The sequence below is a fragment of the Telopea speciosissima genome, chromosome 1, assembly GCF_018873765.1.
Source record: "Telopea speciosissima isolate NSW1024214 ecotype Mountain lineage chromosome 1, Tspe_v1, whole genome shotgun sequence".
In the NCBI taxonomy this organism is placed as follows: Eukaryota; Viridiplantae; Streptophyta; class Magnoliopsida; order Proteales; family Proteaceae; genus Telopea; species Telopea speciosissima.
Window position 1 is genome coordinate 11625121 of NC_057916.1, and position 16869 is coordinate 11641989.

General features: G+C 39.1%; 1 protein-coding gene across 2 annotated transcripts in view; it reads left to right on the plus strand.

The window, feature by feature from the left end:
• LOC122648430 (protein TONNEAU 1a-like) overlaps positions 1 to 16869 on the plus strand; it is a 45124-nt gene that overhangs the window by 20681 nt on the left and 7574 nt on the right. Inside the window, exons 3-7 of one of the 2 annotated variants that reach the window (XM_043841647.1) lie at positions 10956 to 11044; positions 11163 to 11285; positions 11756 to 11889; positions 11979 to 12004; positions 12072 to 12228. In XM_043841647.1, the coding sequence (XP_043697582.1) occupies positions 10956 to 11044; positions 11163 to 11285; positions 11756 to 11889; positions 11979 to 12004; positions 12072 to 12228 (529 nt within the window). Of the gene's footprint in view, positions 1 to 10955; positions 11045 to 11162; positions 11286 to 11755; positions 11890 to 11978; positions 12005 to 12063; positions 12229 to 16869 lie in introns of both variants that reach the window. The other variant, XM_043841652.1, reaches the window with a different exon arrangement.

Consider the following 16869-nt stretch of genomic DNA (forward strand, 5'->3'; position numbering starts at 1 on the left):
CTACGGAATGATGAGGCTAATTTTTACGAATTGGATGGGGGAAAAATACAGTATTCAAAACTATCGATTCTGAGGAGAAATAAACGGAGGAGAAAAAGAAGAAGAAAATGAGTGATTAGAAATAGCAGAAATCTGGGACAGTATGCTATTTTCTCAAGCAATAAGGGATTAAGCACTACGAGATCACCCCTTTCATTATGGGGTGACGGAGTGATTGTACCATTCGAGCCTTTTTTTTTAAACGCTTTTCCAGAGGTCTGGAGAAAGCTGCAATCAATAGAGTCGACAAGCCTCCCTTCCTGAAAGGGTACGCCCTTTTACATGACAACTATGCTTTATGAGTGGGAGATTCCGCAAAGTGATTATTTTAGGCATCTGGGCTCAATCATAAATAAAGAAGGTGATATAGAGGATGATGTTTCACATAGAATTAAAATAGGATGGAATGATGGATGAAGTGGAGAGGTGTACCCGGAGTGTTGTGTGATCGGCGTATTCCTTTAACACTTCATGAAAAATTGTATAGGCAGTCATACGACTGGCTATGATGTATGGTGCGGAATGTTGGGCAGTTAAGGGTCTTTTTGGTATCGTTTGTCATTTTGTTTTTGGCCTATTTAAAAAAAATCATTATTGAAAACCATTTTTGATCAAAAAACAAAAACTGTTTCGTAACTACTCAACATAATTGATTGTAGAATGAAAAATAGGTTTGGTATGCTATGTATAGACTAATTTTTTAAACTTTTATCTTAATTTAGCCAACAAAGGTAGTGTAGATCTTATCGAAGTAATGAGGTTGGTACTGTAAACCAAGTCTTTCATCCAAAAGAAGCCAATGAATAATATGGGCTCCATCAAGATATGTCTCTAAATTGAATGGCTTGCTAACGACTGAATCATCTCATCATTCGTCATATTACACTGTTTGGATTTGTCAATGCATATTAAATAACCGTGTGGTTTGCAGCCCCTCTGTAAAAATGATTGTATTATTCTCTATCGAGCTTACAGAGAAACAGATCTTGATCATCATCAATATAAATTGTTAGGGAGGTTTAAGAATTAGTGAGGGGCTGTCTTGGAGACTCATCTATTATCCTCACTGTAGTGACCTCTGTTCCCTATTGTTAGTACTCATCCCTCCCTTTCTAAATAGATATATTTGATGGGTTCACTTCCACCCACCAAAAGAACTAATAAAATGTAATTGAATGAACACAATGGAAGAAGTCAGATTCTTCTTTCATACAATCTTCGGTGGCTCAAACTAAGATTGGTAAGCACATCAAGCAACAGGCAAATTTGAAATAGAGAATATTCAACACCTCTTCAGTAAATTCTCACCACAGCATTAGGATATAGAAAAATTTCATCACATTTTCTTATAACAAGTTCTCACTTCTCAGATTCAAACGTTTGGTCCCTCCGTAAGTGGGCTGTTAGGACACAACATCAGCAGAAGTGATCATGTGACTTCTAAAAGAAGACTTTCTCATTACCAACACATCCTCTTTGACTAACAGCAATGCTACCAAATGGGGAGACTCCAAACAAAAAGAAAGAGATTTGATCTGCAACCACATTGGAGATCTCTAAGTCTTGACCTGTGCCATCACCACCAACGTCCAATAGAGGCAACTCACCCAGGCCATTTGCAAGCCTTCTTCACCATCCTATTTCCAAAACTTTGCTATCCGTGAGATATCAAACTCCTTCCTCATCTCCAATCTACTGCACCCCTGAAGCATGGGCTCCAGACTACTTCCACCAAGTAAGAGAGTAGGTTTTTATAAAATAAAGTATTTTTACCATTTTAGCATCAAAATAGAACCGTACATCAGCGCAAAAAATGACAAAATTTGTTTTTTTTTTCCCATAATCCATAATAGACTCGAGTCTATTATGATTTTGGGGTTTTTTTTTTCCCATTTATTTTAACTAAAAACAAGTTAAAAAAATGATGCCAAACACACCAAAAAATGAAAAATTGTCAGAAAAACAAACTGAAAAATGATACCAAAAAGACCCGAAGAAGCATCAAATAGATAAACTTAGTGTAGCGGAGATGAGGATGTTGGAATGGATGGGTGGTAAAACCAGGAAGGATAAAGTAAGGAATTCTCAATTTATCATCTTGGAGCTGATTTGGGAGTAGCTCCGATACATGATAAGCTACGAGAAAGTCATTTGAGGTGGCATGGCCATGTTCAATGGAGGCCTTTCTTTAGGTCTTGTATCAAGTATGACCTCGAATATAGCTGATTGGAGGGCAAGGATGCATGTAGCCTACACCATTTAGTTGGGATAAGGTTGAGTTGTTGTTGTTGGTTGGAAATGACTTCAAGAGCTTAAAACACACTTTGAATTAGGGTTTGTTCCTTTAAGAAATCCTTTGAAGCATTTGGTTAGGGGTGATTGTATGTGAGTAATACTTTTTTCAAGAAAATAGGAAAATCGAAAAATAGGCTCATACTTACCTTTTCAAAAAATGGAAAAAAAGAAAAAGAAAAAGAAAATATGATGGCATAGCCATGTTCAATGGAAGCCGTTCTTAGGTCTTGTATCAAGTATGACCATAGTTGTCAAGGTGGCAAGGCGACCTAAGGCAGTGGAGGGGTGCCTAACTGTAACACCCCGGCCCGGTTATTAAGGGCCAAGTGTGGCGGGATGTCTCTGACATCCAACCAATCCCAAGATCCAAGTGCGATACACTATTCACAATCATTGCTCACGAATCTGATGTCGAGGCGCGGAAATAATTTAATTAATAGAGATAACATCATTAGTAAGAGAAATCTAAATGATATTTCATTTATATAAATGATAAGGCTTGTGATCAACTATACGAGTTCTCAAAGGTACTTGAGTAAAAGTATACAAGAAACTATTCTATAACTATATAAAGCATTTATAAAGCATAAAAGAGTGGGAGATAGCCTGGACTATCGAGCGAGATCGGGAGGTTGCCCAATCATCACGTGCGCACGAAATATCGTGAACTTAAACTCAGCCCGCAAATCCAACATTAGCAATAACTAAATCACCTGAAAAATAAGGATATCCATAGGGGTGAGCTCTCAGTCGAGCCCGGTAAGGGGTACAAGCTCTACAAACACAATAAATCCATGATGCGTGTGCTAAATTAACATGTTCTAGCACGAGATACTAAGTCTCGTGGGGTATAAGTACTACTACTAGTGGTAGATGCTAACCTCGGTCCGGAACTAACCCTTGATCACCCGAGCGAAACCATTCTACCACGGTGAGGACCCGCGATTCGGAACTAACACATCGGACCCCAAGCAGACCCCAATGACCAACCCGCCTGTTTATTCCCACGCGGAATTGGGGACCCGCTTAACATGGGGACAGAAGATGGCATCCCGGAACTAACACATCGGTCTCGCCACGGGTTGTCAACACCTTTCCCCCTGTTGGTAAGGGCGCGATCTTGGTAATGAATATCAACCTAACCCAGTGCGATCCTAATTATGATGATCAAGCGTGGATTGAGTTATAAACTCGATTTCCACCTTCAACAATTTCCACATAATAAAAATATCAATGCACAGAATGCGGTATGCCAATACGCAGCCTAATTCACATGCATTCTAATGCATTAAATCATAAGCTAGAAAACTGTATGCATCAGTATATTTGTAATGATGCATGATATGGCATTCAGCATAACAGTGAAATTAAAATGATAAACACACTTAAATTAAGGTCAAGGTCCCCTTACCTGTAGTTGTAGCTAGCCTAGGTGAATAAACTCTAATAGGCAGGCAAGAACAGACCAAGACAGTCCTAAATATGAGACAAGAATATTATAGATTAGTTATAGAAGGAATTCTAGGTCAGTTACCCACCAACAATCCAACAAACCGACTAGAAAACAGTAGAAACAGCCCTAAACAACATACCAAACACCATGCAATATGTTATGGGATGGTCCAAGGTCAAGTCCCAAGGGGTATAGGTCATAAGGGCACAAAAATAGGGGAGCCGGATGCAGACTTCCAGGGAGCCGGTCAACCGCCCCTAGGCCTGCAACAGCATCCGGGTCAGTGTGTCCGAATTTGGGGTTTTTCCTATTTTTGGGTAGATCTTCACATGCAAGGAAGAAACTAAGTATTTTAACATTATATAAAGGTGGGTCTACCTATATGGGAGTTTAATTTCATAAATAGCTTCATAATTTTGGTAATTATTTAATGTAACCTAATTAATTAGTTTAGGATTTGTAAGTTGCCATCAAGAACAGCAATACAACTTTCAGACTTGGTAATTTCCCAAATTTCAGGTCTTAGAGAGTCAAAACTGTTTAAATCAGTATAATTATGCTCGATTTCACAAACCCAAGCTTGGTCTCCAAGCTTTAATGGCGAAATTCTTAATAGGTGAACTAGAGATGGAGAAGAAGGAAATAAAGAGGAAGACAGCAAGTATCCAAGGCTTACCTCGATTATAGGAAGCGATTTAGAGTGCAGGCACCTTTCTAATGGAGATTCTTGGTTCGACTCAGTGTTGAAGACAAGCCCTAAGGTAAGCTTCCCTTTTTCCCTCTCTTCTTCTCTTCTCTTTTCCTCTTTCTTTCCTTCTTCCCAGTGGAGCAATTTCTTTAGCTCCCTTAGACTTGTGAATAGTGATCAATTGGAAAGGCTTTTGATATTTATCTAACTACTTAAGCACTAAGGGTTAAATCTGTCTTTCGGACAGAAATTAGATTTAAACTAATTTCTAAAATAGTTTATAAACCTGAATTCGTATTTATTGGTCTATTCTATCCATAACTTGATGCCGGACGACATTAAAGGTCATCCGAACACGGGTAATTATGCGGAACAGCATTCCCCATCGGGAAGCGGGTCCCACAAATGACAATGTTACTAAAATACCCTTCTAACCCTATTTGGTTATACAAAACGTTATATAAATATATTTTAAATTATACTTACATTGAGTTTAATTAAGGGGGGAGGTCCTGCAGCTTGTCCAGCCAGCAGACCAGACACAGGTAACTCTGGTGCGGGGTCCCACAAGGTAAAAATTATTATTCTGCCCTTAATGCATTAATTAATTAAAAATACAACATACATACATATAAAATGGGATTCTTACCTGAGATTCGGCTTAAGACAGAGAGAGGCTTCGCAGGCCATCAATCCAGCATGCCACGGTTATGTGTTGTGTTCCGCTAGACACCTGAGACTCATTTAAGGCCACGGTAGTTGGCTGATCGGAATGCCTTTACAGATAGGTCTGAATTTCTTAATTAAGACGGCCCACAAATTAGAGGCTAGTATGGGCAAAGTTGAACCAGAACTTGAAATCACGCAGATTCCAAAAGTTCAAATTTATTATGAAATTTGACCAGGTTTCACATTAACCGCTTAGGCAACAAGACCAAGTATTATTTTTTATTTCCCATCTTTTCTAACATTATTTAGTGTGCTACAATATGTACCTTGTATCATCAAAAATCAACATTAAGTCACATCAAGTCATAAAAAATCAATATTGCAACATCAAGTCATAAAAAATCAATATTGAGTCACATTAAGTAATCAAAAATAAATATTAAGCCACATAAAGTCATAAAAAATCAACATAGAACTAGAAGACAGTAGAACTGAAGAAGCTAGCTATTGAAAGTTTGAAACAATCAAAACATACATTTGGTTTATACTATTTTCAGTAAGTAATTAAACTGCTCTCGATTTAGAGAAATGTTCTTGTTCTTTAAGAAGTTTGACTAATCAAATGATTTTATTTTTACATGAGACTTTTTGTATTAGCTAGAACACAAAACCAGCCTTTCAACTAATCCAAGATTGCTTAAATCTGATTTATATTGAAGGAGTTATGTTCCGGTCAAACCTTGTTCGGTATGCGCGAATGCTGTCAAAATCGTTCTGACTGAAAATATTTTTTTTAAAACTACTTCCAGGAAATGTTCGGAACAGAGAACTTACAATAATACAACGCCACATTCTCCAAACATTGAGGAGCAAGAAGAGATCTATTAAGAGAAAGATTTATCTGAGAGAAAATCTTAACAGTTACATCCAATCACAAACTACACGAAAGTTGCCCCTTTTTCATAGGGATTTACCCATCACAGAGATGCACAGAGGAACAAAACGAACTTCATATATCCCTTTTCCACTCAATCCAGAAACAAGATCGGACGTTATTCCGGTTCATCTCCATTTTCGTGAAATCAAAACAAATGAATATTTTACCGCACTTTGGCTTTTTAGTAATGTTTTACCATATTAAGATTTATGGAATTTTTAGATTTGAGAAAAAACTCAGCATTAGAAAGTTGAAATTTTCACCTACGGTCAAAAATCCAGTTTTTGTTCTTGAACTGGGGGGTTGACTTTTTATCCTCTTGGAATTTGATTTTTTAACTATTTTTATTGGATTCAAATAGGGGGTATATGCTTATTTATAAATAATATCTTAAGTAAATGTAACCATTTACTTTAATGATATTTTGCATAAATAAGTGTCAGAACCTGGTCCGATACCAATTAAACCAGTGCAAGGCGCCCTACACTATGGCGACAGTCGCCTAGGCCCTTACAGATCTGCCTGGACGCCTAGGCGACGCCTTGACAACTATGAGTATGACCTGGAATAGAGCTGATTGGAGGGCAAGGATCCATGTAGCCAACGCCATTTAGTTGGGATAAGGCTGAGTTGTTGTTGTTTGGAAATGACTTCAGGAGCTTAAAACACACTTTAAATTTGGGTTTGTTCCTTTAAGAAATCCTTTGAAGCATTTGGTTATGGCTGATTGTATGTGAGTACTACTTTTTTCAAGAAAATAGGAAAATCGGAAAATAGGCTCATACTTACCTTTTCAAAAAATTGAAAAAAAAAAGTAAAAGAAAATATGTTGAGTATTAAGGTGCAAATTAAAGGGGAGGCTATAGGGTTTAGGTAGGACAATTGATCGGTGCAGAGATTATGTTTTTCAAACAAGTTTATGGATGTTGGACCATTCTGACCTATCAGTTGGACAGCCAATTGCCTGGTCCAAATATCTGATATTTTTCGCCCATTGATGACTGGGATATAAAAGGAAATATATGTTTAAACAGTGCTGAATGGCGAAAAAGGATTCTTGTGGCTGAACCCCTTAATTGGGAGATAAGGCTTAGTTCCGTTAGTTGAGTTGATTGGGTAAGATATAGCATGATATGGTGTATAAAGTGAACAACAATATTGATAAGGCACAAGCAGCACTTGTATGGTGGCCAAGGTTTAGCTTTGATGTCTAATGCATCTTCAGTTCAAGTCCCATCATTTACGTGGAGTTGTGGGTTGTAAAAAATTTTAATCATGTAACAGACGCCACGTCCCCCTGGTCAGAACTGGGCACAATAGCCTAATTGTTTGATTGTTTCATTGAGTAGTTAAATAGTTAATAGTTCTTAGGGTACATTTGGTCCTCTGGTTGATATGGACTGTTTAGGCTTGGGCTTCCTGGCAGTTGGCAGTCCGAATGGTCTATGAGCCTGGTCCAAAGGTCTGGATGCATTCCTTTCTTAAGGTAAGTAACTGGGAGCACACTGCTTTAAGGTTTTTGAAGGTTTCTTCATTTGGCGTCCTTTTTGGAAGGGCTTGGATGAATTTCCTGTATTCCAACCAAAAGAAGTACCTCACCTCACTTCCGAATTAGTTTTTTCTGGGCTCCGAACTATTTCAGTTTGGTTTTGTTTCATGTTCCTAAGATCGGTCTTATCAAATAAGGAATTAGAAGGAAGAGTAGTAGCCCTAATTGACCTGGTGCTGGTGGGGAGAGCTCTCCTGATCATTGAGTCACAGCTGAGCTGGGACTTGTCAGCTAAATATAAGTTTTCCTGATGGGGTCAGAAGAGCTTGTGCTGTTGGTTCTGGTGGAATCGTCGGAGTCTGACTCTATTTGACATTGGATGAAAGGTCCAAGCAAGTTGCCATGGATAAGACCAAAGGCCCTTAAGTTAAAACAGTATGAAGAAAGGAATTTAGATAAGGGGATGTCTCAGGTCTAGGTCTGGGTCTGGGGCAACCAGACCTCTACAGAGTTATGGGCCCCAATAAGATGCAATTCATGACACATTTAAAATATCAGAACCTAAACATGTAGAGTTTCCACCTAAAGATTATGCATACCAAAAATCCACATGATCACATGTTTTTTAACCATCTGATTTACATTTTATTTTTTTGGAGTGCTTTGAAACTCACTTTTCAAAACTTGGAAACAGCCTCTCTTGCGAAGCAGGGGGTAAGGCTGTGTACATTTTCCCCTCCCAGACCTTGTAGTAGCAGGAGCCTCATGCACTGGGATGCTCTTTTTTTTTTTTTTTGAAACCCACTTTTTCACTCCTTTGGGCTGTTGAAATAAACCATCTGTACATCCTCAGTTCAAAGCATTTGATTAAGCTGATGTCTATTTAAGTTGATCTCTTAGATGGGTCATGATTCATGAGAGGGCGAGCCTCGGCCCAGCGGTAAGGTTGCTACATTGCGATCTAGTGGGATTCAAGTTAGGAAATAGCTTCTCTGCGAAGCAGGGGTAAGGCTGCATACATTGTGACCCTCCTCAGATCCCACAGTGACGGGTGCCTCGTGCACTGGGTACACCCTTTCTTAGATGGGTCATCGGTTCATACAGCAGTAGGTTCTTATCCTATCAACAAGAGTGAAGAGGCACATGACAAGTTTTTAAGTGCCCCAGACCCATACAATGCTTTGGGTGTGTAGACCTGAGATTTTCCCTTTGTAATAGGATCTCGGTTATAGTTGAACAAAAAAATTTGAGGAAGGTAAATGTCTGCTGAGTGCTTCCAAACAACTCCATGATACTTTTCCTTTCCCAAGTAATTGGTGTTGGTCGTCTAAATCCTGTCCCACTGGTGCAATCTATTTGAAACCATTTTAATGCAGAATCGATCTCAAACAAGGGAAGAACCAGTGGAAGATCAATAGCAATAGGGACACATCAGTATAGATGACAGGATTTTTAACACTTTTAAAAAAAAATAAAACATTTGAAAGAAGAAATAAAAAAGGATATGACTTGGAAAGCCATCTACTTTGATGTTAGCTCTAAACTCCACATGCTCCCCATTAAACCTCTTTTTGATACTCCAAGGAACAGTCATATTGTTGTATCCTGGGGTTTTGATGTTTCTTTCCTTTGCTTTGATGGCCCGGCTTTTTAGGGCTTGTCTTTTTGTATAACTCCCCCCCTCCTTTTCTTGTGTATTCTCCCTCCCCCTCTCTTCTCCCTTTCGGGGTTTTGGTTATGAATTTTTTATTCACCAAAAAAAAAAAGGATGACTTTGAAATCACCTCCAAAGCCTGCAGGAATCACCACCTATTACAAAAAAATTGAAACTAACTTGGATATTACAAGAAATAGAAACTTGTAATAATTGTAGAGAAGAAGAAGAAGAAGAGAGGAGGAGGAAGAAGAGCTACTGCACAATTAGGAGCTACAGCCGTTAGTTTTGACTGCCCCCAAAACAGTATATTAAATAGGTTTAGAATAATAAAACAGCAGAGACAAAAATACCCCTACAAGAGGAAGCGTGAATAGAGAGCTGACACTAGCTCTATTCACGATTCCTCCCCCTTACTCCTAACAAAACTCAAACGAATATAGTAAAATCAAATTTAATCTAATCAAATATTATCAAATCTTCAGCCAAAGGAATATTCCTGCAACCAAATCTTCTAGATATTCTCCTCTCCACGCAAATCGTATGGCACCACAATTTTCATTCAATTTCTAGATGCGCAGGCCATATTAGGGCCAGATTATGGGTCTTAAGGTGAACCATAATATGGGCCATATGGGCCTGGTTTTAACTTGAAACGTGGGGCTAAATGGGGGCATGATTGGGCCGGGCCTTCTTCCTTCTACGCTGATTGTGTACTGCATCATATTTTCTGTTTGTGTGATAAACTCAGACAACAGTAAGTACTTAACTGTCCATAGTTAAGACTTTAGAAAGAACAAAGTAAATAACAGACTGCAAGAAATGGGAATGAGTATAGAAGAGGCAGAGATCTTACTTAGTTTGCTCCTTGGATTGTCCGCAGATAATTGCCCAAGGCTGAAACAGAATTTAATTTCTATCATATGATAAATCATTAAAAAAATTCCTGTACTGTAATTTAATTTAACTTCCTGATTAACCCAAATAAAGACTACTCCTAATCTATTATGGTGAGAGCTTCGAATATCTCCAATATATGGAAAACTAATTTCTAAAAGTGATATTATTTAAAAATAAAATTAGTATTTGTTTAAAAATATATAAATTTTATAAGATCTACACAATTTTGAAGATACTGACTGCTACTGGACAAGACAACATTTCTCTCTCGTGGTAAAAGATGGTATGACAATATCTTAGTGACACTGGCTCTAAAACCATAGCTGATTTTGTTGAGGGTTTTACTTCCGACTTCGACAATGTATTGCAGCAGAAAACTTCTCCACATTTATATGCGTCGGGATGTGGAAGCGGAAGCCAGGTCCCATTAGTCACCGTGTTAAGGCTTTTGATTTAAGCTAATTGGACAGTCCAAAATACTCTTATTTAATTCTGCACCTGTCTGCCAGTTGCTTCTGCATTAAGGACTCAGTGCTAAGGGTGACATACAAAACCAGGTTGAGGGTTGGGAGTTCTGTAGCATCCGTCTAACAGTTAGTTCAGTGATTCAATTAGAATCAGTTTGCAATCAAGTTTATCAATGCGTTGAGGAAACATATGTTCAAAATTAGCATCTGAATGCAGATGTTAATTATTGGGGGGTGGGGGTGAGGGTAGGGTTGGGAGGACACGTATGCATGCAGGTATCTATGTGCATTAGTTGCGTAAAGAAATCTTTATGTGACTTTCCTCTCTAACAATTATTCTTTTACTTAAATGTGCTACATGCAGGAAGGTTATTAACAGCTCTGATATGTGAATACTTGGACTGGGCACAACTGGACCACACTCTAAAAGTTTATTTGCCAGAGTGTAATTTGGTAATCATGTAATTTTTTCTGTTTCAGGCTGTAGCACTGATTTTTTATGTGACTTGACCTACTGCTTTTTATGCAACTTCTTCTCTTTATGTATGGGCAATTTTTCTTCCTCTGGCAGCAAAAGGATTTTTGGAAAGCTGAGTTAAAAGATTTTAGTAGCAGAAATGGATATGATCTCAATAGGAATGCAGAAAGTGGCCCTTTGCTTCTAAATGTTCTCGAAGGATATTTAAAGTATGAGGTATGATGATATATTCCACTTTGATCCCTACTGTGCAATATCGTATCCAGAACCATCCATTTACTTACTGTTAATAAATGTGTAGATGAATATTCTAACCACCACATATCCCAAAATAAACAAAATTATAATTATTTTTTATTGTTTTTTAAATGAGGGAGGAAGTACTTCCATAATCCAGGATGGATGGAACCGTCAACTTCAGTGAAAATTGTAAACATTAAAATGTAATTTTGAGTGTAAAACAATGTGTTAAAGCAGACCTCTGTTCTCCTTATGTTAGGAATTATGTAGTAGAAGAAATAGTTAATATTTTGTACCTTGCAGAGGCATGTATATTACTGTGGTGCTCACGGGGATTCTTCTGAAGATTTAAACAGTTTGTCATTACATCATACTTTGTTAGGCAGTTTTGGTGGAAAGATGTGTTTAGGTATTTACGTACGTTGTGCTGAATGATGTTCTGACAGAATTTATCCCAAGCAAGGGCTACTGGGAGGAGACTTGGTGGTCCAGAAACTGAATCCATATGTAATCCTGAGTCTAGAAATGCTCGGAGGGCCTCTACGTCAGCTGTTGCTGGAGGCTTACCACCCCTTGGAAGGTAACAGAACAGCTTTCTTTATCATGCGTAATATTCCTCACTGTTCCTCTTTTCCATTCCTAACTGATATTTTCCATTTTATGGATCAGGCCTGTTCCTGTTTCTCAGGCGCCTGGTAAGTGATATTCCTGTTCTTTTATCTGCTTCTGATGTCTCTTCCCTGACACTTTTCAGCATTTCAGATCGGAGAGTAGGCTCTTCTATGCCTGGTTATAGAAAGGATGAATATAATTGGAGATACGACAATGATGAGCTTTCAGAGGATGTAATTCGAGCATCAAATGCATTGGAAAACATCCAATTGGATAGAAAAGCCCGGAATCTTACAACATCTTGGCGGTGGGTCTTTTGATCTATCTGAATTTATGTTAATTTTTCTGCATTATTGTGATTTGTGAGAGAATTAGAAATCATTATCTGGTTGCCAATTTCACCTGTTTCTTAGTCAAATCTGAAATTTCTAGTATTTGTGGGATATTTATAGGGGTGTAAATGAATAGCCGAAATCCGTTTCCGTATCCGTGTCCGTATCCGTTTAGCACTATCCGAATCCGTCCGAAAGCCAAACGGATGCGGATACGGATGGGCTATAGCTATCCGAAAAGCTATATTTACATGTAAACGGATAAAATATCCGATCCGTATCCCTGTCCGTATCCGTTTAGCACTATCCGAATCCGTCCAATAGCTAATCGGATGCGGATGCAGATATAGCACTATCCAAGCCGAATCCGAGCCATTTACAGCCCTAGATATTTATTCATGCTCCGGCAGAGGGGAAGTTTCTCCCATTAGAGAGTTTGGAGTCTTTTCTGTAGTTTGTTCCTGGATTTCTCATAGGATACAGTTCTAGGCTCTTGAAACTGTAGGATCATGTTATTTGCTGCTGCTTCACCAATCGATTCTTGGATGCTCTTACTTTAAGCTACTTCTGGTAACTGTGCTCTCCACTGACCTCAAGTGCTTCTCTGTAAAGATTGAGTTTGTTTCAATGAGTGGTGTCGTCCCGAGTTTACGAAGAAAAAAACAGATGAAGACTTCATCTACAGGGTGGCAGTTGGTGAGGATTGGACAAATCCCCAAAATTGCAGTCTGTGGAATTTATTAAGGACTTTATTCCGGAAGAAAGTACAGAAATAAACCTCCTTTCCCACTAACTGCTATTTGTAGGTTCATATTCAGATCAGGTCTTCGGCATACATACTAAAAGTAGTTTGTGTTGTAGTAGCTTGTCGTAGGCGTTTCCTACTAGATGGCAAATTTTGTAGGACAGCCGTACGACTGACTATGATGTATGGTGAGATGGATGTAATCGCAAAACTAGGAACTAGGGATAAAGGAATGGCCATCTTAGAACTGAGTTGGGAGTGTCCCCAATACATGATAAGCTTTGGGAAAGTTGTTTGAGGTGGCAATGGCATGGCCATGCTCAATAGAGGCCTTGGGACGCTCCAGCGAGGAAGAGTGACTTGATTCGGATTGAAGGAACTAAAAGAGCTAGGGGCAGGCCTAAAATGACCCTAGGAAAAGTGGTGAGAAAGACATGCATAGTTTAGATCTTGTATCAGGTATGACCTCGAATAGGGCTGTTTAGAGGGCGAGGATCCATGTGGCCGACCAAGGCTGAGTTGTTGTTCCTACTAGATGGCAATTGTGCTTTGGCTGATCACTGCCCATCGAAGCCTGTTAGACCTGGTTAGGTTCTCTAGTAAGCTCTTTTGTTTTTGTTGGGGGGGGGGTTGAGGGTGTGTTAATTCCCTGTTTCAACCTCTCATATGGTTTATACTTGTAAGAGCATGGGGGTGTTGGGAGGGGGGGGGGAAATGCTTTTGGCATTTTATGTTATCATGCTAGGTGTTTAGAGTGAGAAATTCCATTAGTAGAATGTTCATTTAATATTTCGTAATTACTGCATTCTAAGAGTAACTGTTTCGTAAAAATGATTTTATAGTTGTTTTCTGCCTGTTAGACATGGTTAGGTTCTCTAGTAAGCTTTTTTGTTTTTATTGGGGGGGGGGGTTGAGGGTGTGTTAATTCCCTGTTTCACCCTCTCATATGGTTTATACTTGTTAGAGCATGGGGGTGTTGGGAGGAGGGGGGGGGAATGCTTTTGGCATTTTTTGTTATCATGCTAGGTGTTTAGAGCGAGAAATTCCATTAGTAGAATGTTCATATAATATTTCGTAATTACTGCATTCTAAGAGGAACTGTTTCGTAAAAATGATTTTATAGTTGTTTTACGCCTTGATTCAGCAGCAAAATGAAGGTGTCAAAAATTGATGTTTTCTTACAGTTATGGAGCTCTTGGGTGAAAGCTCGAAATTTCGATGAAATGAGTCGAAATGACTGAAAGGAGTTGAAATTTCGCTGAAATGTTGTTTTTTATATATTGGGTGATGTTCAAAATTTTGCTGAAATCTTAAATTCCTCAAGTCAGCTAACATTTTGTTTCAGTTTCCATCGAAACCGAAATATTTCAGAAAATTTTCGTTTAAGACCATCAATGCGTTGTGAGGCTGAATGTTGGACAATAAAGCAGCAGCATATAAATAAAATGAGTGTAGCTATAGATAATGGTGTTAAAGTGGGGCTGGAAAGATTGAGTGTTAAAATTAGATATTTAAATTATTTGCAAGTTGCAACAAATATGAACAAATGCATAAATAAGAAAGTATGGCGAAACAGAGATATCTGAAGGACAAAAGGGACAAGTTCTTACTGGTAAAAGGCCGATATAATCGTAAATAGTGTAATAGTGACAGTGGATTGTTATGTGGTAACAAGTAAAATGTCTTGGTAGCTAGAAGCCTAGAATTTAAGGGTTAGGTGATGTGGAAGGTTTGAGCAGCTTCCTTCAAGGGTCAGTTGAGTAGATCCAGAATTAAGAAGAGAATGTCGAGACGAGTCAGGTTTTGTCAAATCTGGTTTGGTTGATTGGATAACTGTTAAATGGATCTGAATTAGAACTCTATGCTTGGATGATTAATGCATCCTAAGCACTTCTATATTTATAATCATAATGAATAGTTAACACTTAGTACATTAGCAATGTGGGACTAAACCACATATACCGAAATAACAAAATAACAAAATAAAGAGGGTATAAGGGTCAGAATACCCCCACGGTATTCTGGCCATATATCTAACACTCCCCCTCAAGTTGGAGCATATATATCATGCATGCCCAACTTGACTAAGATAGGATGAAACAACTTGCTACTCAGTCCCTTAGTGAACACATTAGCTAGTTGATTAGTAGACTTCACAAAGGGAACACAAATGAGGCCGGCTTCAAGCTTCTCCTTGATGAAATGTCGGTCAACCTCCACGTGTTTAGTACGATCATGCTGGACAGGGTTATGAGCAATGCTAATGGCGGCTTTATTGTGACATCATAGGAAGATGGACAGCAACACCGATATCCTGCAATAATCCTCTAAGCCACAGAAGCTCACAAATTCCTTGTGCCATTGCATTGAACTCGGCTTCAGTACTAGACCTTGCCACAACATTCTGCTTTTTGCTACGCCATGTGACAAGGTTCCCACCCACAAAGGAACAGTAGCCAGAGATAGATTTCTTGTTAGGAGAACCAGCCCAATCGGCATCAGTATAGGCTTCAATCTTCAAGTGACCATTGGGAGATAGAAGGATTCCCTTTCCTGGAGCAGACTTCAAATACCTCAAAATACGACGGACTGCATCCATATGAGAGGAATAGGGATCATGCATGAACTAACTCACCAAACTTACAACAACTGCAATGTCAGGGCGTGTGTGAGAAAGATAGATTAGTTTGCCCACTAATCGCTGATAAGTACCCTTGTTAACAGGCTCACCCTCTTTCTCCCTAAGTTTTGTAGTAGCTTCCATAGGAGTATCGATGACAGCCTAGCAGCCCTGTCTCAGTCAATAGATCAAGGACATATTTTCTTTGAGAAAGAAAGATGCCCTTTGAAGATCGAGCAACTTTTATCCCTAGAAAATATTTAAGAGGACCAAGATCTTTGGCCTCAAACTCACGGCCAAGAAGAATTTTCAAATCCCTGATTGCAGCATCATCATTACCAGTGACCACAATATCATCCACATAGACTATGAGAAGAGTAACTTTGTTACCAAGCCGTCTGATAAACAAAGTGTGATCAGCATTGCTCTGCTTGTAACCTATTGAAATCATAGCCTTATGAAATCTGCCAAACCAGGCCCTAAGTGACTGCTTCAAACCATAAAGGGCACGCTTCAATTTACAAACCCTGCCCTTAGTCCTGTCATCAAAAAAACCTGGTGGAATGTCCATATATACCTCCTCAAGCTCCCCATGGAGGAAGGCATTTTTGACATCTAACTGCTAAAGATCCCACCCAAGATTTGCAGCACAAGATAATAACACCCTGACGGTGTTGAGCTTTGCCACTGGTGCAAAGGTCTCCTGATAGTCAACTCCATAAGTCTGAGTGAACCCCTTTGCAACCAGATGTGCCTTATACCTATCCACCGAACCATCAGCCTTCTGTTTAACCACGAAGACCCATCTACATCCCACTGGTTTTTTCCCTGGAGGAAGAGCCACAAGATCCCACGTATTATTTTTGTGTAGTGCTCTCATTTCTTCCAACATTGCTGCCTTCCACGTTCCATCTGTAGATGCTTCCTGCCAATTTCTAGGAATCGAGATAGAGGAAAGAGAAGATACAAAGGCACGAAAAGAGGGAGAAAGAGAGTTATAAGAAACAAAATGAGATATGGGATGTAAAGTGCAAGTCCTAGTACCTTTGCGAAGTGCAATAGGTAGGTCGGAAGGAGATGGATTACCAGGAGATGTAGGATCCGTGTCTGGAGCCGGCAATTGGATGGGTGCTGGTGCTACGAGTGGGATGCAATTGCCCTCCGGTGGATCTGCGCCTTGTATAGGTGATCATGTTGGAGTTGTCAATTCTCTTCTGAAATTCACCAATAGTTCTCTGGACTGGAGTCAAC